The 24948-nt window shown below is 39.3% G+C and overlaps 1 protein-coding gene across 1 annotated transcript in view; it reads right to left on the bottom strand.

Annotated features, from left to right (window-relative positions):
- Positions 1-24948, bottom strand: part of PIP5K1B (phosphatidylinositol-4-phosphate 5-kinase, type I, beta) — a 101146-nt gene that overhangs the window by 55029 nt on the left and 21169 nt on the right. The window contains exons 2-4 of the mRNA XM_014951662.1: positions 17152-17233; positions 16461-16529; positions 1119-1249 (exon numbers count right to left, since the gene is read on the bottom strand). Coding sequence (XP_014807148.1) covers positions 1119-1249; positions 16461-16529 — 200 coding nt within the window. The 5' untranslated portion in view covers positions 17152-17233. The remainder of the gene's footprint in view (positions 1-1118; positions 1250-16460; positions 16530-17151; positions 17234-24948) is intronic.

Here is a 24948-nt window from a genome sequence, read left to right as displayed (position 1 = left end):
ATTACCAGGAATTTAAAAATGTAATGTAAAAGCTTCATTTTACATAAGAAATAAATTTTCTTCTCCTTAAAGAATATCTCAGTTCATAGGAAAACAGGAGCTGAATCAAGCAAATTTACATGGGAGAACAACTTTAAAGTGGCTGCAATTATTTTGTACATTGTCAGTTTAACTTCATTTTAGTAACATCAGTAATTTTTAAGGATTGTAAATTATTAGAAACAGTTTATGAAGTAGCATTCAAACTGCACATTAACAAAACTTTGAAAAACTCATAGAAAACATTCCCAAATTCAGGGAATACTGCATACATAGCACGTCCTTAAGGAAATGATATGCACTACTGGTACTTAGCACTTCTAAGAACCCAAACAACACTGAACAGAGCAAGTCATCCTGGTTTTGAAATATATTTTTCCGAAACCTTCTTCACCCATTCCTAGCATATGTCACTTGGAAAAGTTACACGGCACTGTACTTCAGCTTCTGAACCCCCCTAAATGAGTATGACCTTGATTTCTCTCAGCAGCATAACTGTATTATTACAAATTCTATACCATCAACTCAGCAGCAATACAAGCTGAGATGGCCAAATGCAAAGGAGTAATGGTGCACAACCTGTAGTCAGCTAGTAAGACCTGAGCCTCATTACAGGCCAAAGTCTTGGCTAGAATTTTATAGTGTAGTGTAAAGTCTTGTATTACACCTAATACTACAGGTCTTTCATTTTCATAAATTTTGACAACACCTCAACGAAATGGCAAGTATAATTCCTAGTTTTTAGAAACTAAACTGAAACTTAACGAATGTGAATGTTGGACAATTGCATGCAAATCCACAAATCACTTCCAATTGTAATTAACAGCTCCTTCAATTGAAAGTGTCACAATTACTTTCGTTCCCTGGAAGCGACACTTCTCAACTCTTCAGCTGAAGTATGATCTTCCCAGTTTTCTCCCTACCTTGCCATGACAACACGAAGACAGGATAATTTTCAAGTTCTTGTACATTAAACTTACTCATTTTGTAAGAGCTGGAAAACAATCATTGTTTGAAATATCCAGTTAGAGTTTCATTACGAAATTCTATTGAAAATAAATGAACAGGCTTGTCCTTACCTCGGTAGAAAGACACTTTCCACTACATAAAAGTCTTGCATAAGAACATCTCTGTCCGGTTTTGATGTAAGGTTTCCTACTGTGTATCCTATTCCCAGCTGGATAGCACCTTTAATAGCTGAGGATGCAGTCTGCGTAGAAATAAAATTCAAACATTAGTGTGCTAAAAATAGATTTTTATACAGATTATTATACATTGAACTCCTAGTAATGTTTGTAATAACAACACCAAGTCATCTTTATATCCTAGACCTGAGACAGATGACTGCTTTTCAATTAAAATATTTAAGAAAAACACTACACAAAACCAATTTTCTGGTTGTACAGACTGAGACTTTTCAAATTTAAACACTGGGTGCTAACATCATAGAATACCAGGTTGGAAGGGACCTCAAGGATCATCTGGTCCAACCTTCCTTGGCAAAAAGCAAAGTCTGGACAAGGTGCCCACCACCCTGTCCAGCTGAATCTTCAAGGGGTCCAATATTGGGGAATCCACCACTTCCCTGGGGAGATTATTCCAATTGCTGATTGTTGTCATTGTGAAAAATTTTCCTCTTGTGTCCAGTCAGAATCTCCTCAGGATTAATCTGTACCCATTGCTCCTCATGTGACCCATGCCCTTTCCATGTGACTCCCTGTAAAAAGGGAATCCCCATTTTTTTGTAGCCACCCTTTAAATACTGGAATATGATGATAAGGTCTCCCCTAAGCCTTTTTTTCTCAAGGTTGTATAAACACTCTTCTCTCAGCCTTTCCTCATATGGCAGGCTTCCTGATCCTTTGATCATCTTTGTGGCCAATCGTTTTTGTACAATTTTCCTCTTGTGTCCAGTCAGAATCTCCTCAGGATTAATCTGTACCCATTGCTCCTCATGTGACCCATGCCCTTTCCATGTGACTCCCTGTAAAAAGGGAATCCCCATTTTTTTGTAGCCACCCTTTAAATACTGGAATATGATGATAAGGTCTCCCCTAAGCCTTTTTTTCTCAAGGTTGTATAAACACTCTTCTCTCAGCCTTTCCTCATATGGCAGGCTTCCTGATCCTTTGATCATCTTTGTGGCCAATCGTTTTTGTACAGCAGGGACCAAAACTAAACACAGTATTCCAGGTGTGGCCAGACAAGCGCTGAGTGGGATAATGACTTCTTTATCTCTGCTGGTGACAACCTTGTTGATGCAACCCAGCTTCCTGTTGGCTTTCTTTGCCACTACAGCACACTGTTCACTAGTCTTGAGCTTGTTGTCCACCAAGACACCCAGGTCCCTTTCCACAGAGCTGCTCCCCAGCCAGGTAGATCCCAGCCTGTGCTACACTCCTGGATTATGTTTTCCCAGATGCAAGACCTTACACTTGTCCTTGTTGAACTACGTAAGGCTCTTGTTAGACTTCTCTTCCAGCAGGGTGGCTGTCCCTTCCAAAGAACCATTCAGTTTGGTGTCATCAGCAAACTTCATCAGGGTACACTCGATTCCATCACCTAGATCACTTATGAAGATACTGAACAGCGTTGGGTCCAGTATTGAACTCTGGGAGACCCCACTTGTTACAGGCTGCCAGTTTGGAAAGGAGCTATTTAACCACCACCCTCTGGTTGTGGCCTGTCAGCCAGTTTCCCACCCTCACACAGACCACTGGTCTAGAACATAACTCCGTGGGCAACCAGGTTGAAAGTCTTGGAGAAATCCAGGTAGATAATGTCCATTGCTCTCTTTTCAATAACTAAAGTTACTTTGTCATAGAAGGTGATCAGTTTGGCAAGCATGATTTGCCCTGAATCTGTGCTGGCTTTTCCCAATCACGTGCTTCATTTGACTTGTGACAGCCCCCAGGAGTATCTGTTCCATAGCTTTCCCAGGGACTGAAGTAAGACTCATTGGCCCATAATTTCCTGGATCCTCCTTTAAGCCCTTCTTGCCGATAGAAGTGACATTAGCCTTCTTCCAGTCTTCTGGGATGTCTCTTGATCTCCATGACTTCTCAAAGACTAGGGAGGGCAGCATCACAATGACATGAGCCAGCTCTCTTAACACCCTTGGGTGGATATTGTCAGGGCCCACCAATCTACAGGGGCCAAGCTCCTGTACTAGTTCACATATCAAGTTGTCCTTCACTAGCAGTGGGCCTGTGTTTGCATCAACCTGGATTTTTGTTCCCAAGACCTGGCGCCCAACAGTTCTCATAAAGACAGAAATGAAGAAAGTGTTCAGAACCTCTGCCTTTTCAGTGTTGTCAGCGACTAATTCACTTTTCCTGTTTAACAGCAACCCAATATTTCCCTTCTGATTCTGCTTGTTGTTTATGTACTTGAAGCACTCTTCCTTGTAGTTTTTGACATCTCAGCCAATTTCAATTCAAGCCGAGCTTTTTATTTTCTAACTGCATCTCTGCATGCCCTGGCAATGGCCTTGAAGTTCTCAATGGGTATTTGTCTGCTTTTCCTTCCCTTGGTTCTCTTGGTTTTGAGACTCTGGAGCTCGCAGTTAAGCCAAAGGGGTCTCTTGTTCCGCATACTTCCCTTACCTTTAAAGGGGATGAACTGTTTTTGTGCTTCCAGCAGAGTGTTCTTGAAAAACTCCTGGAATTCACTAGCTCCTTTACCATCCATGGAAGCTTCTCATGGAACCTCTCCCTGCTGAGCTCTGAGCAAGCTGAAGTTTGCTCTTCTAAATCCAAAACCTTTTACTTTGTACTAACCTTCAGCCTCTTCAGGAGGATCCCAAACTCCACAATCACTGCAGCCAAGGCTATCACTATCCAAGACGTTACAAAGCAGGTTCTCTTGGTGTGTGAGTAGCAAGTCCAGCAGTGCCTCATTCTTGGTTTTGGAGGTCAGTACCACCCTGTCCAGCTGAATCTTCAAGGGGTCCAATATTGGGGAATCCACCACTTCCCTGGGGAGATTATTCCAATTGCTGATTGTTGTCATTGTGAAAAATTTTCCTCTTGTGTCCAGTCAGAATCTCCTCAGGATTAATCTGTACCCATTGCTCCTCATGTGACCCATGCCCTTTCCATGTGACTCCCTGTAAAAAGGGAATCCCCATTTTTTTGTAGCCACCCTTTAAATACTGGAATATGATGATAAGGTCTCCCCTAAGCCTTTTTTTCTCAAGGTTGTATAAACACTCTTCTCTCAGCCTTTCCTCATATGGCAGGCTTCCTGATCCTTTGATCATCTTTGTGGCCAATCGTTTTTGTACAGCAGGGACCAAAACTAAACACAGTATTCCAGGTGTGGCCAGACAAGCGCTGAGTGGGATAATGACTTCTTTATCTCTGCTGGTGACAACCTTGTTGATGCAACCCAGCTTCCTGTTGGCTTTCTTTGCCACTACAGCACACTGTTCACTAGTCTTGAGCTTGTTGTCCACCAAGACACCCAGGTCCCTTTCCACAGAGCTGCTCCCCAGCCAGGTAGATCCCAGCCTGTGCTACACTCCTGGATTATGTTTTCCCAGATGCAAGACCTTACACTTGTCCTTGTTGAACTACGTAAGGCTCTTGTTAGACTTCTCTTCCAGCAGGGTGGCTGTCCCTTCCAAAGAACCATTCAGTTTGGTGTCATCAGCAAACTTCATCAGGGTACACTCGATTCCATCACCTAGATCACTTATGAAGATACTGAACAGCGTTGGGTCCAGTATTGAACTCTGGGAGACCCCACTTGTTACAGGCTGCCAGTTTGGAAAGGAGCTATTTAACCACCACCCTCTGGTTGTGGCCTGTCAGCCAGTTTCCCACCCTCACACAGACCACTGGTCTAGAACATAACTCCGTGGGCAACCAGGTTGAAAGTCTTGGAGAAATCCAGGTAGATAATGTCCATTGCTCTCTTTTCAATAACTAAAGTTACTTTGTCATAGAAGGTGATCAGTTTGGCAAGCATGATTTGCCCTGAATCTGTGCTGGCTTTTCCCAATCACGTGCTTCATTTGACTTGTGACAGCCCCCAGGAGTATCTGTTCCATAGCTTTCCCAGGGACTGAAGTAAGACTCATTGGCCCATAATTTCCTGGATCCTCCTTTAAGCCCTTCTTGCCGATAGAAGTGACATTAGCCTTCTTCCAGTCTTCTGGGATGTCTCTTGATCTCCATGACTTCTCAAAGACTAGGGAGGGCAGCATCACAATGACATGAGCCAGCTCTCTTAACACCCTTGGGTGGATATTGTCAGGGCCCACCAATCTACAGGGGCCAAGCTCCTGTACTAGTTCACATATCAAGTTGTCCTTCACTAGCAGTGGGCCTGTGTTTGCATCAACCTGGATTTTTGTTCCCAAGACCTGGCGCCCAACAGTTCTCATAAAGACAGAAATGAAGAAAGTGTTCAGAACCTCTGCCTTTTCAGTGTTGTCAGCGACTAATTCACTTTTCCTGTTTAACAGCAACCCAATATTTCCCTTCTGATTCTGCTTGTTGTTTATGTACTTGAAGCACTCTTCCTTGTAGTTTTTGACATCTCAGCCAATTTCAATTCAAGCCGAGCTTTTTATTTTCTAACTGCATCTCTGCATGCCCTGGCAATGGCCTTGAAGTTCTCAATGGGTATTTGTCTGCTTTTCCTTCCCTTGGTTCTCTTGGTTTTGAGACTCTGGAGCTCGCAGTTAAGCCAAAGGGGTCTCTTGTTCCGCATACTTCCCTTACCTTTAAAGGGGATGAACTGTTTTTGTGCTTCCAGCAGAGTGTTCTTGAAAAACTCCTGGAATTCACTAGCTCCTTTACCATCCATGGAAGCTTCTCATGGAACCTCTCCCTGCTGAGCTCTGAGCAAGCTGAAGTTTGCTCTTCTAAATCCAAAACCTTTTACTTTGTACTAACCTTCAGCCTCTTCAGGAGGATCCCAAACTCCACAATCACTGCAGCCAAGGCTATCACTATCCAAGACGTTACAAAGCAGGTTCTCTTGGTGTGTGAGTAGCAAGTCCAGCAGTGCCTCATTCTTGGTTTTGGAGGTCAGTATCAGATGCCTACTGTAAAATCCACCTTGGAGATGACCCGACTGATCTTGACCCAGTTGCATCTGACAGGGACTTCCACAATTGGTGTAGCTGACTTCTATATATTCAAGGTTCTACTTAAAAAACAGTGTGACGACGACTCCTCTTCTTCCCTGCCTGTCTTTACAAAACAGCCTACAGCCATTCATCACAGTCCTATTAAGATATTTCCAATCTAAGTGGTCCTGCAAACTGCTTCAGGAGTTTGAAACAGCATGCATTATCTTCTGGAAAAAAAAGTCACAAATTCCAGCTGACTGTACGTGCATGCCAAGGCATCAAAATACAGGCTAATGGTTTAAATACAAGTTCTGGATATAAACATATTTATTAAGTTCTGCTTAACAGTCAATACAAGAGATGCATTAACCTGGGGGAATCCAGAGAAAAATCAAAGTAATGAGGAAAGAAAAATCTCACTACAAAAATCCCTACTCATAGAGTGAAATGATTTAAATTCAATGAGCAGGGCTTGTAGGGGAGAGAAGGGTTCAAAAGAACAGCACCAAATTGTGATAGATAATGTATTTATTTTAATTGAGATTAAATCTCTGAAACCTACTCAAACTGACTAGACAATCCTGCTGGATGGATTAAAAAATTACAGAACTGAGTCAAAACAAGAAATTAGTCAAGAAAGGAACTCTTAAGACAAGACAGGAGGAGTGAATAAAGAATACCATTGGCAAGGGAAAGAAGGCTATCAGGAAGGGAATATCTTCCCTTGGCATGGTGTGTTTTCACCAGTTTGAAGACTTTGGTCCCTGTTTTAAGTTTTTACTTTCCACCCACCAAACAAGCAAAGAGTGTCAGTAGAAGCCAAGATCACCAAAAGTTTCATGGTCAGAACTACTTCAGCACGTGAGAAAGATTCAGGAGTGGGAATTACATAAGAAAGGGCTCAAGTACACAAAACTACTCTTGTTACAATTCTCCGAACAGCATACGCTAGAGTGGCTGCTTATTTTTAGAAGAGAAAAGACAGAGAAGTGTAGCTCCTAAATAATTAAGACTGCACACGAAGCAGAACTTGCACTTGCATAACAGGCAATTTGGTGGGAACAAACAACGCTACCATTCTTAGACCACTACTTTAACTACTAAAAAGATTTGGCTTTGTGTCATAAGATTCACATTTTTCTTTCCTTGAAAGGCCTCTATTCATGAATGATTAATGCCCAACAAAAGCAGCAATTATGTAACTTTGATCAAACCAATACGCGTACAAATACAGTTTCTGCTTCATAGCTGGATGCCCACCCTGTTCACTGCTACAGCAAGGGACTATGTCTGAAAGAGCAGCAGATAGCACAGTACTGTATCTTATTCATGAGAGAGGATAAGCCATTAAAAAAAAAAAAGGGCAAGTAATCTGGCAATGTGATTTCAAGAGAACTCTGGATCAAATATAAGAACTCTGGATCACCTTTCAAGCTCATGAACAATTTCTCTAGGAATTCTGCAAATTCAAAAGACGACCCACAGTCTCTGGAGGCGTTCTACTAGTGTGGTGCAGATTTTAGCTACAAGATCTGCAGCATAAGCTTGTTAATTTCAACTCCTATTCAAGAGTGCCATTATTTTTGCAGCAATCACAGCAATGGATTTAACAGAAAAGCAGTGTTATAATTGGGGAAACTTTAATAACTGCTTTAAAATAAATTGATAGCAGTTACAGCATGCTGATGACAATTGCTGGCCCGAAGACAACTGTTTGTGAACCACTGTTATAAGTTAACCCCAGCAAAGGCTGGTCACGCAATAGCCCCTTAGCAAATGACAAGTTTTTGTTTTCGCAAGCCTTAAAATAAAAACAAAACAAACCTTGGAATTTGTCTCGATACATATAGTTGTCTTGATCTAACTTCTTTATTATTATTATTTTGTGATAAAGAATGGAATCCAAGGAAGAGATAAAAAAAGCTGTTCCTCAAGCTTTAGGGGAAAATGTTCTTGATTCGTCCATTTTATTACTACAAAAATATATTTATTGGAATTGACAAATGCAAATGAAAAAACTGAACTCTCTCATGCATTTTTCCTTACCCAGGCACTTCTTCTAATGCCCATGAAGGCAGCAAAATCTAGTTTCAAACTTAAGCACCTTATTTATTTCAATTTTTCTTGAATAATCTCCCACTGTAGAGCAAGCAATAAAATTCAACAACCACCTGTGCCACAAGTTCTCTCTTTTAGAGACTGAAATAATTTCTTCTTCCTATTAACCTCATGCAGAGGTTCAGAAAGTGGCACTGAGTCCCTGCCTCAGCTGTAACTGTACAGCTGACAGTGTACAGCAATTGTACAGTGACTCTTGAATCATGTAATTTATTATCAACACCTTCTGAAACTCTAAGAAATGAAGGGATGAGAATGATCAACAGGATAAAAAACTTAAGCTGATGAATTTTAGACTATGAAATTAATTGTAGCAAGTGGTGCACACTGTGACAACAACTTTCTTTGCTACCTAAAGGTGCACAACACAGTAAAAGATTTACCACCCTCCTTTTGCTGATTAGGGTACTTCTGTCTACTGCACAGCCGCTTTGGTGGTTTTTGTACACAATGAAAACAGAAACCCATAAAAATGTTGCCAGTTTCAGACTGAATTCATTTTTATTGGCTCTGATACTGTGGACGTTAATGTGCCAGGCCAGGATCTGTTCTCCTTGGCAACATATAAGAGCATAAACTTGAATGGGTGTAGGCACATAACCTCACCTCTCTCACACCAGCCAAGGTCTTATTGACTTACACTAATCTTTACTTCTGGTGCTGCTGTTGAAAAGGACACACCTGCTCTTTGCTCTCCAGCCCCCCAAAATCTATGTATTGGTACTCTTCTCGCTGTGCCAGCAAGAGGTTTTTCTGTGTCCAGCTAACCAGTCACAAAAGGGCCGATAAAAGTTTTCAGCAGGATCAGTTCACCAATCCACATACGCGCTAATGTCAACCACCCAGCTGAATAAAAAAAAATAAATCAATCACACCCTCACAGCATAATACAAACTGGGTAGGGCTTATGTTTGTCTTTCTACTGGCTGCAGGAGGACAAGTGAAGCCTGAACTAGCAAAAAGCCTACCTCCACAAAATTAATCACCTCCTGAACACATTTCAATGGCCACTAAATTTGCGCTATACAGCCAGCACACTCTTGCCTTGCTAGTGGGACCCCTGGTTTTCTCTCCAAACCACAACCAGAATAAAGTATGGTTTCTTCCCACTCTAGATTTTGAACAAAAGTTAGTTCAGGAGAGAAAAGCAAGACTTTCACAAAAATTCAGTTTAAACTATACCTTATTTAGATACTGAAAATGAAACTATATGATTACGTATAATGTAAATTACAATTCCTGCATCCATGCAAACTGAGAAATTGCACATTCCCTGTGCCACTGCCAGTATTTAAAGGCAGGCAGGGACATTTCTTTTCCTCCCTACCACCAATTGCCTTGAAATGGGAACAGATCAGCAAAGGGGAAAGAGCTGCATTCCAGGAAGACACGTAATTGGGATAAAGCACTCCACAAGAAGTCCTGCAATTTCTAAACTGTTGAGACAAAAAGCCTCCCAGACTCTGCTAGATCCAGCTTCACATTCAATGAATGAGATCATTCCACCTCTTTAGGTTGCTCTGTATTCAAGTAATAGATTAGCAAACATTAGAGGGATTTATTGCAACGGCATTGTTATTTTCACCTCTGGCTACAAAATTCCTTCACTGTATCTCGTAACACTTACAGTTCCTACATTTTAAATTTTAGTCAGTCTGCCTTGATATGCACAATATGAACATATTCAAAATGAAACTTAATTATTCCTCCTGTCTACTGCCCCTCAACAATTTTATCCCTATATATAAAAGCTTGAATTGGCTTCATTCTGATGAAACATACCTTTGCCCCTTTTTGTCATTAGTAACTACATATTTTGTCTATATTTGTCATACAGCACTGCTAAAAGGCCTATAGAGATGAAAAATTATATGCAGAGTCATAAAGCATAACAACAGGTTACAGAACGAAAGAAGAACAGAACACAGAACTCAGTTAGGTATGTGGAGTATCTGCATCACAGATAAATATTCAAGCACTAGATGTGCTATCTCATTAATTACTGTTCTCTACAATGGGTCTTCCACTTGCTCTACACCACTCCAAACTGAAACCCTTTTTCAAAGCAGCAAAATAAATGAGAACCTAAATCCTTTCAAATCAGGTATTAAGTTTGCACATGATCCCACTAACAGACTAAGTAGGATTTTAACATTGGTTTTCCCACAGATAATCACTTTCAGGCTAGTTCTATAAAATTTAGATTTGTTATTTTCATAAAAAAAAGGTGTTAATCACACATGCTTAAAGTATATAAATGCAGTTTACATTCAGATAAAAAAAAAATAAATCAATGGAACTGAAGCTATTTAACAACTGAGCAACTTAGGGACAAGGCTACTGAAATGATTGGAGAAGTCTGTCCTGTAAAAACAATGAAAAAAGAAATTCAGGGATGAAAAAAATATAGTTACTATGGTTTTAAAAAGTATATTACACGTTGCTCAATAATTATTCCATTAGAGTGTGAAGGCTGTAAATGGTTGGCAAACCTAATTAACCACTGATGTGGCAGTAAAAGATTGGGTCTGAGTACATAGTGCACAAAGACTTCAGATTTGTTAAATAGGTTTATTCTTTTAAACAAGTTTTCTTATATTTTCTCCATATTTGTATGGGACTATTAATGACAGAAAACAAATCATTTAACAAATCATGAGCAGAGAGGAGCTGAGTGGGATGCAGGCTTCATTTAATTTTATAGAAGTACCCCTCTACTCTCATTCACAAAATTATTTTTCCATTCTTCTTTTAACTCTCAATTGTTCTTTACTAAGCCTCAATGCATTCCTGGCAAGCAGCTCATGAAAAATACATTCTTGTCTTCTTTAAAAGCAGACATCCTAGGGATGTCCTTTAGGACTGCATAGATGTAAACTTTGTCCTTGTTTATCTGTTCTCCCTTTTTATAACTCATTTTATCGCAACCGAAGTTTGGCCTATGAACTTTCTGGGCCAAAGCTGGTGATTCTTCCAGATGACATCTGCTTTATTGCAGGTGCTATAAAGCAATGAAAAAAGAAAAGGAACTCTGCCTCAGCAACTCCACCTCATTATCACTCTGGAAGGCAAGACAACATTTGCTTTCTTTCATCCTCTGTACAACTGTCATCCAAACAGGTTTTAAAATCTACCTAATGAAACAGGCCACTCTGCTGCTTGGTGGGACTTAATGAACTGGACTTCTGCAGGCAGCATTCTCAGCGAAGTTAAAGAAAAAGTATATTAAATCCCCAGGGTCTTACTTGGTCAAAAGGATTCAAGCCACAGGGATTAAGCTAGATGTGAATTTTCTACAAGTAAGCATTTGTTCTTTAGTTATACTGTTTACCATACATAACAGGAATCCACACACACTATCACTCCCATGCAAACACAGTTTATCTTTTCCAGACTCCTGAAAAGATAATAAGCCTCCATTAATTGTGTAAACCCTTAATCCAAACCACCTGAGGAAAGTACCTGTTGAAAAACAGTTCTTCAAGTAACATTTAAAAAGAGCTCTCTTTGAAGATTAAGAAGTTTCAACTAGATTCAAGATGTATATGTACCTGAAAGGAGGGTGTAGGGAGGCAGGGGTCGGTGTCTTATCCCAAGTGACAGGTGACAGGACTAGAGGAAACGGCCTCAAGTTGCGCCAGGGGAGATTCAGGTTGGATATTAGGAAGAGTTGTTACACTGAAAGGGTTATCAACCATTGAATGGGCTGCCCAGGGAAGTGGTTGAGGCACCATCCCTGGAGGTGTTCAAAAGCTGGGTTGACATGGTGCTGGGGGACATGGTTTAGTGATGGTTTTTTGTCAGAGTTAGGTTGGTGGTTGGACTAGTTGATCTTGAAGGTCCCTTCCAACCTAGATGATTCTGTGAGTCTATGTGGTTATTGCCTAGGCCACTGCTTCCGCACTAGAGCTCTCTCATCCTTGGGTGCCGGCTGTGCTTACAGTCCCATTGAAACAAAACTTCTTGCAGCTGCTTCTGCTGAAGCTTCTGGAGGTGGCTTCACCCCACATCAGCATGTTCTCTGCAGCTGCCACATTTTGAGCTTTCAATTTCATTTTACATTAAATCACAAACAGACACATATGAAGAGTTACTAGAAAATCCCACTGACTGAACTAGTTCTACTGTTTCTCTACAACTTACAACCATGGGTCACTACAGCCACGGTACTTCTTCACTCTTCCTTCAGTTTACAATGTTTTTCTCTCTATCAACTGTTTGCCCAGCTGCTGCAGGTCACACTTCATGAAGCTGGACTTTGGCTCATCACCCTCACATCTGGATCCTGCTGCTGGGAAAGGTGTGCGAATGGCTATTACTAAGTTGTTCTTTCTCGTTACAGAACAAAATTACCTTAGTATCACTAGTCTGTTTTGCAAGAAGCAGCTGTGACGTCCAGAGGAAAACTCTACCAAAGGTTTTTCTTATAATAAGGCAATCTATAGCTTAAAATAATGAGAACAGAGAGGTATTTACTGGTACAATGCAGACGTAATTAAAAACAGTACCACAAACTTAGAAAACTAAAGGTCTGCAGCAAAGAGCAGAAATATCCAGGGTGCATCTCTACTTTCAGAAAAATTAAATTATGCTAGTCTATGCCATGTTATCTTGTCATTCTTTCTCTTGGCACCATAGAGCGATGCCTCAGTACAAACTAATGCAGTTCTATGTAGTGTTGGCTGTGCCTTCTAAATTTTATATATCAATAGCTGTGCTATTAAAATATAAACAGTTGAACTCACTTTTTTTCTGGCATAGTATGCTGAATGTTAGCATAAATGCTAGATCATTAAACAAGTGCAACTGATAATATTGTATCTTTTATATATATATACATATTACTGTTCAAAGTCTGTGAAAACAGCTTTCTTGTAGTTCTTTGAATAATTTTAACAACTTTGTTGGGATGCTCTCCCAGGAAGCAGTTAAGACATCTACACATTAGATTCTTCCAGCTCAACTGCTATCAGAATGATTTTCTGACCCAAGCTGAATCTGATCTCCCTTCATTTTCCAGAATTGGATTCAAGTGACTCCATGGCTCTCAATTTATTTCTCCTCCATTTCAAAATATCTATGCCAAAGTTTCAGGAGTATCCATGAATCCAAGTGCTTTGGTTCTTCTATCTCTCTGAGACAAAGAATTTGAGACCAGTAAGTTTGGTACTAGCTTTGAGAACTCTAAGTTAGGTAGTAACCATTGCTCCAGGCAAAGCCACTAAAGACAGTAGTTTCAGAATCTTTGCAGATGTACAAGGTGCTCAAAAGTTTGCCACTGAAAACATGGGTCTCAGTGCAGCAAAAATTCCAATAGTGAAGTTTCAGCGTCTGCAACAGTAGATACCCTACGTGCAGACATTAGACGCAGGACATCAGCCAATGCCAAAAGTGATGCAGCAATGCTGCTTGTACATGTTTGCAAGCTCTAACAATAGGTAATTGTTTCCTTTATTCAGGCAAATTCCCTTTGCTTCTGGGCAAAATGACTCACACTTATGATACACAGCTTTGAACAGGTTATGTTAAGTGCTTGTAATACGCTAAGCAAAAGAGCCGCAAGATATGTAATAATGAGAAACAAAGTCTAATTGTATGCATGTGTGGCATCCTCCTGATTAACAAAATCTCTACTTGTAATCTCGTAGCAGGTTTCCACAACAAGTGCTCTATATATATCTGCTTTGTTTTCTGGTGTGATTTTCTTCTACGCTCTTTATGTGTTTTGACAGACCTGTCTGTGCCCCATTCTTGCCACCATCCTAGTATTAAGCATCAGGACGCTACTGAAATCTGTCTTGTCTGGAAGCAGATTTAGGGACTACTGTGTGACTGATGACATCGCAATGCAAAAGCTGCTTGTGTGCAGATTTAATTAATTCACATAAAGATGTTACCAACTTCTACTTTAGCTGAGCTGAACAAAATCATAAAGAAAATATTGGAAGAATATAAAGTCACAGAAATGCAACTGATAGGCCTACAGATTACTTATTAGTCTGGAAAGCTTTATCATGGATTAAGTCAGAGATGATCTCCTGGAGAAAGTTTGTTTTTAACCAACTGGGATATACTTTAAAACAATGAAAGCCAGTCATTACTACAGATATCCATATATATGGATAGCTCTCGTAACTAATCTACATAGATTCAGGACATCTTTGGAACATATTGCTACTGCACAGCAAAGATACTAGAGGTCAGAAATAAACTTTTCCATTATAAACAAGATTTATTTTTCCTCTAGGATGAAGAGGCAAGTAACCCCTTCGGAAACTCTCTTAAGGCCAAACTATGCTAAAGAGTTCAGCAGGCCAAAATACACCAATGCATATGCACAGGGAAAGGACAAGCACATTTTGAGGACTTGCCACTCTCACCAGTGAATGATTCAGATGCTTTTTTAGCATAGACCTACAAACTAATTGATCACAGCTACTAGTCCCCAGAGGTGAGGTCCACTAGATGAGAATATAACCCTCAGCAGCGCACACCCTGACAGCGTGGACAGCATGAAAAAGGCACAACTACAGAATGAAGAGAGAACAGAAGAGGGAGCGGATTAAGGAGTCTTTAGCTCCCACTCACTCTCCGTCTGCTGCAGCAATTCAGTCCCACATCATTAGGTGCAACTGCAGCTGTATGTCCTTTCTACACTAGTCAGCCCAGTCCAGCTGCTACTCAAAGCAGTATCTACATCATCCACCCTGGAGCCTTCAGAAGTAAAGGCGAGTGAACCACAAGGAAAAGAATGTGCAGGTTTTCTAGATGAAAATTGTTTTTTTGCAAACAGCTGTTAGAAATACTTTGTTTTCTGATGGAAATGGGTTTTAGCAACCCATTGTTCATCTCTATATCAATGGGACTGATCATATTGGCTAAGGTAAGCAGTTTCATTTACACTAGATAAAAAAACCACCTTTGTCTCCAAGACGAAAATATGCTTACATAAACTAGATTGATTAAAAAAAATGATAAAATCAAGTATTTGATTTCATTATCTTCTCTAGTTTTCCCCCAGATTTCTCTTCTGAGACAATTCACAGTTCTTAATACAGGATATTTACATTTCTAGAACGAGGAGCTATAACATTCCTTAATATATATTGATTAGTTAGGTTTATTCCTCATTGTATTTGGGACAAGAAAAATACTTCTAAAGCCAAGACATTTATTTAGTTTTCTCCTATGGGTCACTGGATTTTACATCACAAAGCAGACATTTTCCATACATAACGTTTCCCATTTTTATGTAAGTTATTTACATATATATGTATGACTAAAGTTATGCAGACATAATCTTTGCATGCTATTATGAAAGATGAATGGATATATAATACAGTTAAGCAGAATGCAAAGTTTTTTTTAAACAAAAGGCCACTTCATTTTTTAGGATTGAGGATTGCTCCTTCTCACGGCCCAGGCCAGGAAAAAAAATGTAACCTTACAGCAGGGCGGTATCAATGAATCCCTTATCCCCAGAGATTTCATTTTATTTTGGGCATTATAGACATTCCAGCATGCATCACAGCATCGCGTACTTTTTGCCACAAAGTGTTTGCAGATCCTGAATCAGCAAGCCCATTTGCAGTTGCTGGGAGAGGACAGAGAGGCAGACTGGCATTTTGCTATGTTAGAAGATAAGATTTTAAAGTTAAGCCCAAACCAAACAGCTTGTGACAGTGCGACTGCTATTGAGTCCTCATGTGGAACCCACACAGATGGGTCCCACAACAGATGATGACATAACTCTTCCTTCACTAATCTCTCTGCTTTTCAAGGGTGACTGTTTACCTGGCGTGGGCTTGAGACTGAAAGTGTGATCACATTTCAGGATGATTATCTCCCAGAATTATCACTAGAAATCCCTCGAATTACCTACATAAAACTTGACATTACAAAACCTTTCCGATGTCTGCGTTTCTGATCTGTTAGTTACTCGTTCTTTCAGCTCTGCTATTACTCGATGGAAATCCTCCATGCCCACCTCTCATGACACAACCTCTTCGGCTATCAGATCTTTTCAGAGGACCACATTACCGGTAAAAATACTCCAGCTCAAAGATACACACCAGCACCACAGGTCCCATGCCACACAGTCCTTCATAAACTTACTTCAATCCCATCTAGCCAGTTCTGAAATACATGTCACTTACAGTAGGTTTGAATTACCAATATGAAGGGAAAAACATGCACTGAAAATGTTGTAAGCCTTACTTACCTTTTTATATGTTTTCTCTTCATTTGGCTTTCCAGCAGTAACATCCCCATTTTCAGTAACAGACGACATCTAACAACAGAAGCTTAAGTTATAATAAAAGTAATCGCTTTAGAAAAGAAAGTGGTCCTAAAACATTATACAGTTTGTTATCCACTTTTTGCTAAATTCAAACTTTTTAGAGGACAGTAAGTCACCAAGATCAGTGATGTATCTAGGATGGTCCTAGAAGGATTTTCCAGGCAGACTAAAAGGACAGCACGGCCCCAGGAATATGTCAAGCATATGACCAATTCTACCCAACCCTTTATTTCTTTTTCCCCCGACACCAGTACCAGGTCTGCAGGAAGACACTGAAGTGAAATCTTGCTCCTCAGCAGACTGCACGAGATCATCTTGAAAGGTATGATGATGGGCAAAACTATGAAACTTGCCAGCCAGATATTGGGTGACATGAGTGAGAGATGTGAGGCCTCTGGCTGCGTTGACGCACTGTGCCTCCTTAAAGGAGTAAGCAGATATTTGACATTGTTTCTTACCATGGCTGTAAAGCAACACTAAAATCACTCAGAGATCACTTCGTTCAGACACTCTTAAGTGTGGGTGCCAAAGTGAATAAAACAAAAAGCTACAAGGACACATTTTAAAATCATCCTAGATTTTGTCAACACTTTCACAACGGAAGTATACATACCCTTATGAGCAACAGGCCAAGTCATCTGGATCTGAGAGTGAAGATCAAGGCATTCATTGGTGTTGTTAATGTTTTCCAGAACCTGTCAAAAGAAAAATCTGTTATCACTACACCATCACAAATTTACATCTCACCAAATAGCTTTTCATTTCCTGTTTCTATTATTTATTAGTCCAAGCAAGAATCCAGCTACAAGTGATGCTTTTCAAGAATCACTTCAAGTAACTTGGTTAGTAACTAATGAGTCAGTCATTTAACGTTCTTAGAAACTATTAGTATTACATAGGACAGAATCAGCGTAGCCTAATTTCCCTTTGCCCTAGATATTTCACTACTGTGGCACAAGCAACAGTACAATGAGACATTTATGTAGAGCAGTAGACATAAATGCGGGGGAGTGTTGTGTATCCTCTTCCATGAGGAACTTCAAACAATAAATACTAAACCTTATAATCTCCACTCGTGATAGTCCATATTTTATTCAATGAAAGCCCAACAGATAAGCAATAGGAGTGATGGTTTGGAGGATGGCACACTGAATAGTGGTAGCTAACAAATAAACTCATCTTGGAAGATTTCCATAACAGTAGTTACTATTAGCATAATTTCTGTGAGCAGTCTTGTTGAGGTGAGCTATTTCGCAGTTAAAAATGTTTTGAGTAAACATTTGAGAAAATATTACATAATCAGATATTATTTGATACCTCTTTTGAATTAGCTCTCCCTCCCATCTTCTACATCCGTTTTTAGCCACATCAGTAAAGCTATTCTTTAATTTAATTTCTCAACCACATCAGAAGAAAGAAAGTCCTATTTCTCTTTAATCAGAACAAGTAGCACCTCCTACGTAACTAAAAATTTATTAAAAAAAAAAGTAATAAAAATTCCTAGGCCTCATTCACTGAATTTAATTTTCCAGTAATCTGGGAAGCATACATAACACCAGTAAGAAACCTTTTCATGAAAGGCTTCAAAACTGTATTTGCTTCGTCTTCAGAGAACCAGACTATTAATTGCCCCTGAAACTCCAAACAAACAAAAAAAGAAAAAAAAAGGCACAAAACAATGCCTCCTTAGAAAAAACGCTTCTAATGTTACTGATCAGTATTTTCCTACTGCAGCCAATTACATTCTTCATTGTAGTCTTCATGCGATTAATGCATCTTAGTAATTTCTTTATTTGGATGTGGATTAGCATTACCCTACACATCAAACTCCTATTTAAAGGTAACAATTCAGTTTTGATGGCTTTTAAAACTGAGTGTAGCTTATCTAGCTTACCTATCTTCACACATTTAATATTAATTAATAATGATCCATGCTTGTAACTCTATCAATGCATGAACACAGACATAAAAAACTTCTGTTAAAACAGCTTTTGTAGGAAAAGAAATGTCATTTTTATCACTAATAGAAGGAGACTGTTTAATCAACTGACCCCTAGGTACAACCACCAGAACCCCTCGAACTGTTGTTCTCTACATGCCTCCATGACCATAACAAAACGTTCTTCTACTCCTAAAACTTCCTAAAATATGATCACACATACTCAGCAAAAGCCAACTATGAATGCAACATGGGAACTTACTTTCAGTAGGAAGTTTGCTGAAGAAACCACTCATGCCAGACACTGAGAAAGACCCTGTTTGTTCCCAGCAGTCAGACAAATTATTCAAGAACACTTCATTCATTTGAAAATACACCCCCTGCAATATTGCCAAGGATAGGAAATGAGACAATAAGATCCCCAGTTCTGTAACCACCAAATACAAGAGCTCACACATCATGAAGAAGGTAATTTTTTCCTACCTATGCCAGTTTATTTTATTCCTAGAGGTGCCTAGAATAGAATTATTTTGGTTCCTACTCTTTTGAGAAACAGAGCGTACAGCTGTAACTTAACTGGAGTTGTGTTAAACATCTAAATAGGGGACAACTGTCTCCTATTCCATGCTAATAATTTTTTGCACAGCAAGTACTACTTCACCTATTTTCTCCACTCTGCAGCTACTAAAATGGTACAGGGTTGCTTCTCAGGTGCTTTGCATTATGCATAGCAAGAGCTACTGTCTCAGTTCTGCTAAAGTTTAACAGTGTGAAGACGGGTCACAACTTAAGTCTTGGACCCACTTCCAGGCTAAGATACCACTACTTATTTATTTATTACGATAGCAGGAAACTATTGTAACTTAAGCATTGGATCTCTGCATGTACCTAACAAAGGGCAGGCTGACAATAAAGTAAGGCTTGGGGAGTCGGGGGTGGTAGAGCAGGAAAACATTTAGTCTTAAAAATACTGTAGGTATTCAGTGAGAGACTGGGCTATAAAGGTCTCCTGTTTAACTTCTTAGATGCCACACAACCTACCTGATGACAAAAGAAACATTAAAGTCCAGTTTAAAGAGTATTTTTTCCAGACACTCTTGATGAGTCAACATTCTGGTCATGAGTCTTAACTGCAGCAAAAACTAGTGTGATCTGTTCAGCTCCTGAGACACAAGTCTACAGCCTCAATTCCAACATTCCGTTCAGAACATCTCCTTGTCCTAAATGCAGACTTAAAAGAATGACGCCTACTCAATATATGCTTCAACCTTTAAATGAAAAATCTATGTTCTACAGTTTAGTTTCTCACACTGGAATGGTTGAATCGTGCGCTTCTTAACTAATACAAAGTGCAATTTCCATGATTTTGTGAAAAAGTGACACACGCATTCTTCTCTAAAACTACACGGGTGCCTTTTTAATTTCTCTGCCCAGGCAGAAGCCTGCTGTATCAGCACCACCCTGCCCACCATGCAGCTCAGGTCTTCAGAACTGAAGTGACAGACAACAAATGCAAGCTGCCTACCCAGCCTCTCTTTTTTGTTCTTGAATTTTAAATTGCATTCTACTTATATAGCACAAATTCACTTTTTACTGACAGCACAAGGCATTAATTTTGCCAGATTATAAATTAACTGTTTTTACACAATCTTAGTTGCTTAGGCCCAGCTCATGGGAACAGGTACTAGTACTAACCCTTGAATGGCCTTTTAGCTCAATTTCAAGCGAACTTTAGAAATCCCACCAACTTCAACGAAAGCCAACATCCATGACAAATGCTGTCATTAGGTTCCTACAGGCCTCGTGCATTAATTCATCCAAATGAATATAAATTCTGTCTTCTTTCCATTAACAAGAAAGCAGTATTTGTTTGAAGAATGCATTTCTTATTATCTTTAGATTTTTAAAAAAAAAAAAATAATTTCTTAAAAGCACTGATGAAACATGCTATTTAAGAATCACATTCCAAATGCAATCCATGTAGCTTCTCACTACAACTGCCACCTTGTCCCGGGTGATAGTTAAAATTGCATTTTTTTTTCCTAGCTGTTGTGAGAAGTATCTCTCCAGGTCTACTGCTGGAAGGCTTCTTTAGTGGCTAGTACATTCAAAAAGAGAAACCTCATCTGAAATCAAATGTATTGCTATCTTTTCACCTTGCACAATCTATTATTTTAAATATGAGAGATAAAAAACAAACAAAAAGCAAACCAAAATGACACCTAAGATTTTCCAGTGGGCACAGGGAGAATACTAGAAGTTAAAAAATACAAGACGTAATTGTGCCTGTTTAAGACCAACAATACACAAACAAAATAGATTGTTTGGTGTATATTTTTTTTTCTGAAACACACACCTGGATTTTCAGGAACATACCCCCTCCCCCTTTTGGGGTGTGTGTTCGCACATGAGTGCATTTGTGATTAATTTTGTTCTCATATCTGTGCTTTCAGATAACCTATTTATTAGAGATAGCCACTTTCTAAACCTTAAAAGTGCTCTTCCTCCAGGAAGACATAAAACTCCCAGAATGGAAGACACAAAACCCCCAGAATGGGGCAGCTGACACCTCAGAAAAGCACATATAATCTCAAATTAAATTCACACCAGGATACTAAGTTAGCACCAGGCAGAAAATGGGAATTATCAGAATAATAATTTTATCTGTCCTAAGTAACTGGAAGTTTTCAACACAAGACTGCATTCTTGACAATGGCAGTTTGTCAGCACAACATGCAAAGGTATTACCAGTCATTTCTAATTCTATAAACAGCATTTATAGTGTATTCCATTAAAGAATCACCAAGTTAAATACCTCGGAAGCCCTTGTGCTACTTGGTTACAACTTTAAAGCAACATCTCTTAATACAACTATGAAAGTCACAGCTGTTTAATTTACTGCAAGACTCACTTTTACTGGTAAGATTTGCCCAGTTACACTTTTCCCTGTGGTAGTTGTGAAAATAGCTTCACAAGTCAGTTCCTCAGTTCATTAAAAGGACTTGTAGATCCATATGGCAACGAGCTTCCACCAAACCATTTGGGGGCAGAGTCATACACTGCCAGATTTCAGCCCCAGAGTGAAACTGGAAATCTTCGTTACACCTTTGTGACACAGGAAGGTGAAAAACTTCTAAATTAAAGATGCTTCACAGCAGGGAAAAAAAAATATAAAAAAAAATCATCAGCACATATTCATAGTTGTCCTCTCGTGATACCCCACGCTGACTGTCCCAAAACTATTCATAGTAATCTTGGAGCTACAGAAGAGCAGCTCCAAGATCAAAAGGCATTAATTATGCTAACTCCCCTACTTCCTTGAGATGCTCCAGACCAGAGTTAACACCTTCTTAGGCACTGAACAAACTTCTTGCACAGATGGTAACATTTATAAATTCTCCCTCCCATCTGGATTCTCTAGTATGATACATGCATCAGCACCAGTTTTCCCAGTTAGCTATAATCTCATCTTGTTTATTTTTCTACAAAACTTGCTGGTACTCTGGACCACTGTCACATTTAGTTGACAAATTTAGGTCAACCAGAACTGCTTCCCCCTTCCCTCTCCAGTAGAATTAGAACACTAGGATTATTTATATAAGATTATTTGCAAAAAAGGGGCTTGGGACACACAAAACTTCCTCCGACACACATACAAATTGCATACATACATCTTATTTCCATAGGAAATCAAGTTAAAAATATCAGCATACTTCTGTGTCCCTGGGAGCAGGAACTGAAGAAGGGACCTCAGAGGTTTTTTGCATTGCCTTGTTTTCAGAACACTCAGAAGGCAGCTGGATTGTTAACATCAAGTGAAAAGTGTGACCTAAATTGCTTTTATTACATTTTAGCTTCTTTACAGAGCTTTTCTTTATGCTTTAAAACAACGCCAACTATAATTTTCATGATTTAATTGCCTTCATTCAGAGGTGACCAGACTGTTAAGTCAGTGTGCCAACAAGCAGATGTAAAAAAGTGAAAGGAAGCACAATTTGGTGTAGGAAAAGAGGTAATATATGAAACATCCTACAGTTTTCTCAACAGTCATCACAAGTTAACCCCCCTTTCCAAAAAACGTGTATGTTTTAATGTCAGTGAGCGTTCTTTGTACATGAGTGTCTGGACAGTTACATAGCCCTCAAATAAAAATCAAGGTAATGCTTGTGGCCACTCAGCTACAAGAAAATACATACACAATTTAGCTCCTTTTTTCTTTTTTTTTTTTTCTCTTTAATATCCCAAACACTGGTGAGTCTGTGGAACAGATTCACTTCTTTATACCAGAAGTCATGTAGCCATCTAAGATCAAACATACATCTAAACAGTAAAAGCTAGTATATATTTTTAAACCAAATGCATCTGGAGAACGAAGTCAATGTTTACATATTGCAACGCACTGGACAATCATGAGAAATTCTGAAAAAGCTTCGAATTTGAAAAACACTTTTTTCCTCCATGAATTTTAAAATACAGAACTTTGACCTGACAGTCTTTATTCTGATTTCCATAATGCCTGCTAGCCTATTTTAACCTCTACTGTCAACTGCTGTGACTTCCACACTTCCCAGAAGCACTGAGGGATCTTTTAGGTCCTTCCAGACACCAACTGTGAAAGCAGACCAAACTTTTAACTGCATTGTAGACACCACTGATTTAACCTGCTAAAAAAATAATCTAAATCCAAAAAAAAATAAACATAAAAAATCTATCTTTCCTGTCTACCTGGCAGAAAAAAAATAATTGTTTAAATTGTAAAGGAGAGGTAGAAAAAGGGAGTGAAGAAAAAAAGAACATTTAGGTCTGTTACCTTGGCAGGTTTCCTGCCCCCCCAACTGGTTACGGAGATTTTAGGAGTGATTGAAAGTCAAACCTGCTGGGTGAAATTTGTGACAGTACTGTAATGGTTGTTGCATTAGTGAAAACTGGAAGAGGTTGGTCAAGAGCAATTTCAGAGTGAACAGCTGCACTGAGCTAAAAAAAGCTGATCAGAAATTGTATAGGCTGTTATGCTGTCCTGGTTCGAGGTAAAACAGAACTAAGTTTCTGTTCAGTAACTTTTCAGCTAAGCCTCTTATAACTAACTGAACTCTCTGAATTAGCAGCCTATTTTTCAGACAGCGTCTGCATCCAGAGAACTGGTAAGACCTGATTGTTTCTAATTTATGCCAAGAAATGGTACACAGGGAGGTTCTTACACTCATTGCTATAACAATCAAAGTCAGCTCACTTTCTTATTTGCCCCGTTGGAGGGTTGAAAGCGGAAAAGCATGGAGGGGTCGCACCTGTGGGGAAGAGTGGACAGGACGGGTGACCCAGAACTGACCAACAGGGAATTCCATCCCATCTGCCCCATGCTCAGTATAAAAGCTGAGGGATCAAAGAATCAACCTGCTTTCTTCAATGGCTGTCATGCAAAGATCTGCCTTTGATCTTGATCCATGCATTCCTTAATCCAGATCCAGAATCCAGTTTTGGAATCCAGTTCCCATCCATTGGTGAGTCCAATCTGGGACTTCCTCAGTGCCTGCCAGTGCCATGACTGTCACCCTGGTTTTGTAACTATTGTACATATTTCATTATTTTATTATTAATATTTCATTCAAGTAGTTTAGTTTTTTCCTAAACTCATAAGTCTTTTTCTCTCTCTCTCCCTCCTGTCCTTGGAGAGAGAGGTGGGTACAGCATCTGTCATTCATTTCAGTGGCCAGTCTAACCCAAGCCACAACATATGCCAAGCGCAAAATACCATTATTCCTAATACGAACCTACTCATGTTCAGGTTCAGGCCCTGATTAGCCTATAAATCTAATAACTTTTAAAATTTTGCCTCAAAAATAAGGAGGTGGTGGAGATCACAAGGAGTATACAAAGTGATGAAATTCACACCTAAAGAAAAATGGAAAAAAAATCTCTTCCTCCTCCTGGTCTTCATGATAACTTCAGGACAGCAAAGGCTACAGAGGAAGTAGCAACCAAAAACCATCACAGAATTGCCATTTGATTTGTTCACCTAGTCTAAATCATCTCAACTGTTCACATCACCTTTATTTACCTAGCTTAATAACATACCTTAGTTTCAGTGCCCTGCCAGATGTTTCAGGCTCTCAGTAACTAATCCAAGTACAATGCTAAGATTTTGATACTGTTTGATTTTTACAGTGACCCTCTATTTCCTGGAATATGGCACAGTACTTTAATTTTTTATTTTTTATTTTTTTAAAGAGGTAATAGGAGCATCAATTTTTTGTCGTTTGCAGGTTGAACTTTAAAAGTAATTTATCAATGTTATTTACATTATAAACTATGTATGTTTATATTATAATGCTTTAATTTATGGCAAGAAGCGTCAAATCATCTGTCTTCCTCTTTTAGCTTTAAGAAAAGAAAAACAAATAAAAAGTAGAACTTCAGCAAATATCACCTCCACCAAAGTTTACAAATACTCAGAACACAGTTTGATTACCTGGG

Source organism: Calidris pugnax, unplaced genomic scaffold, assembly GCF_001431845.1.
Source record: "Calidris pugnax isolate Ruff unplaced genomic scaffold, ASM143184v1 scaffold207, whole genome shotgun sequence".
Taxonomy (NCBI): domain Eukaryota; kingdom Metazoa; phylum Chordata; class Aves; order Charadriiformes; family Scolopacidae; genus Calidris; species Calidris pugnax.
Note: the sequence above shows the minus strand (reverse complement) of the source record. Positions and strands in the feature narration are given on the sequence as shown.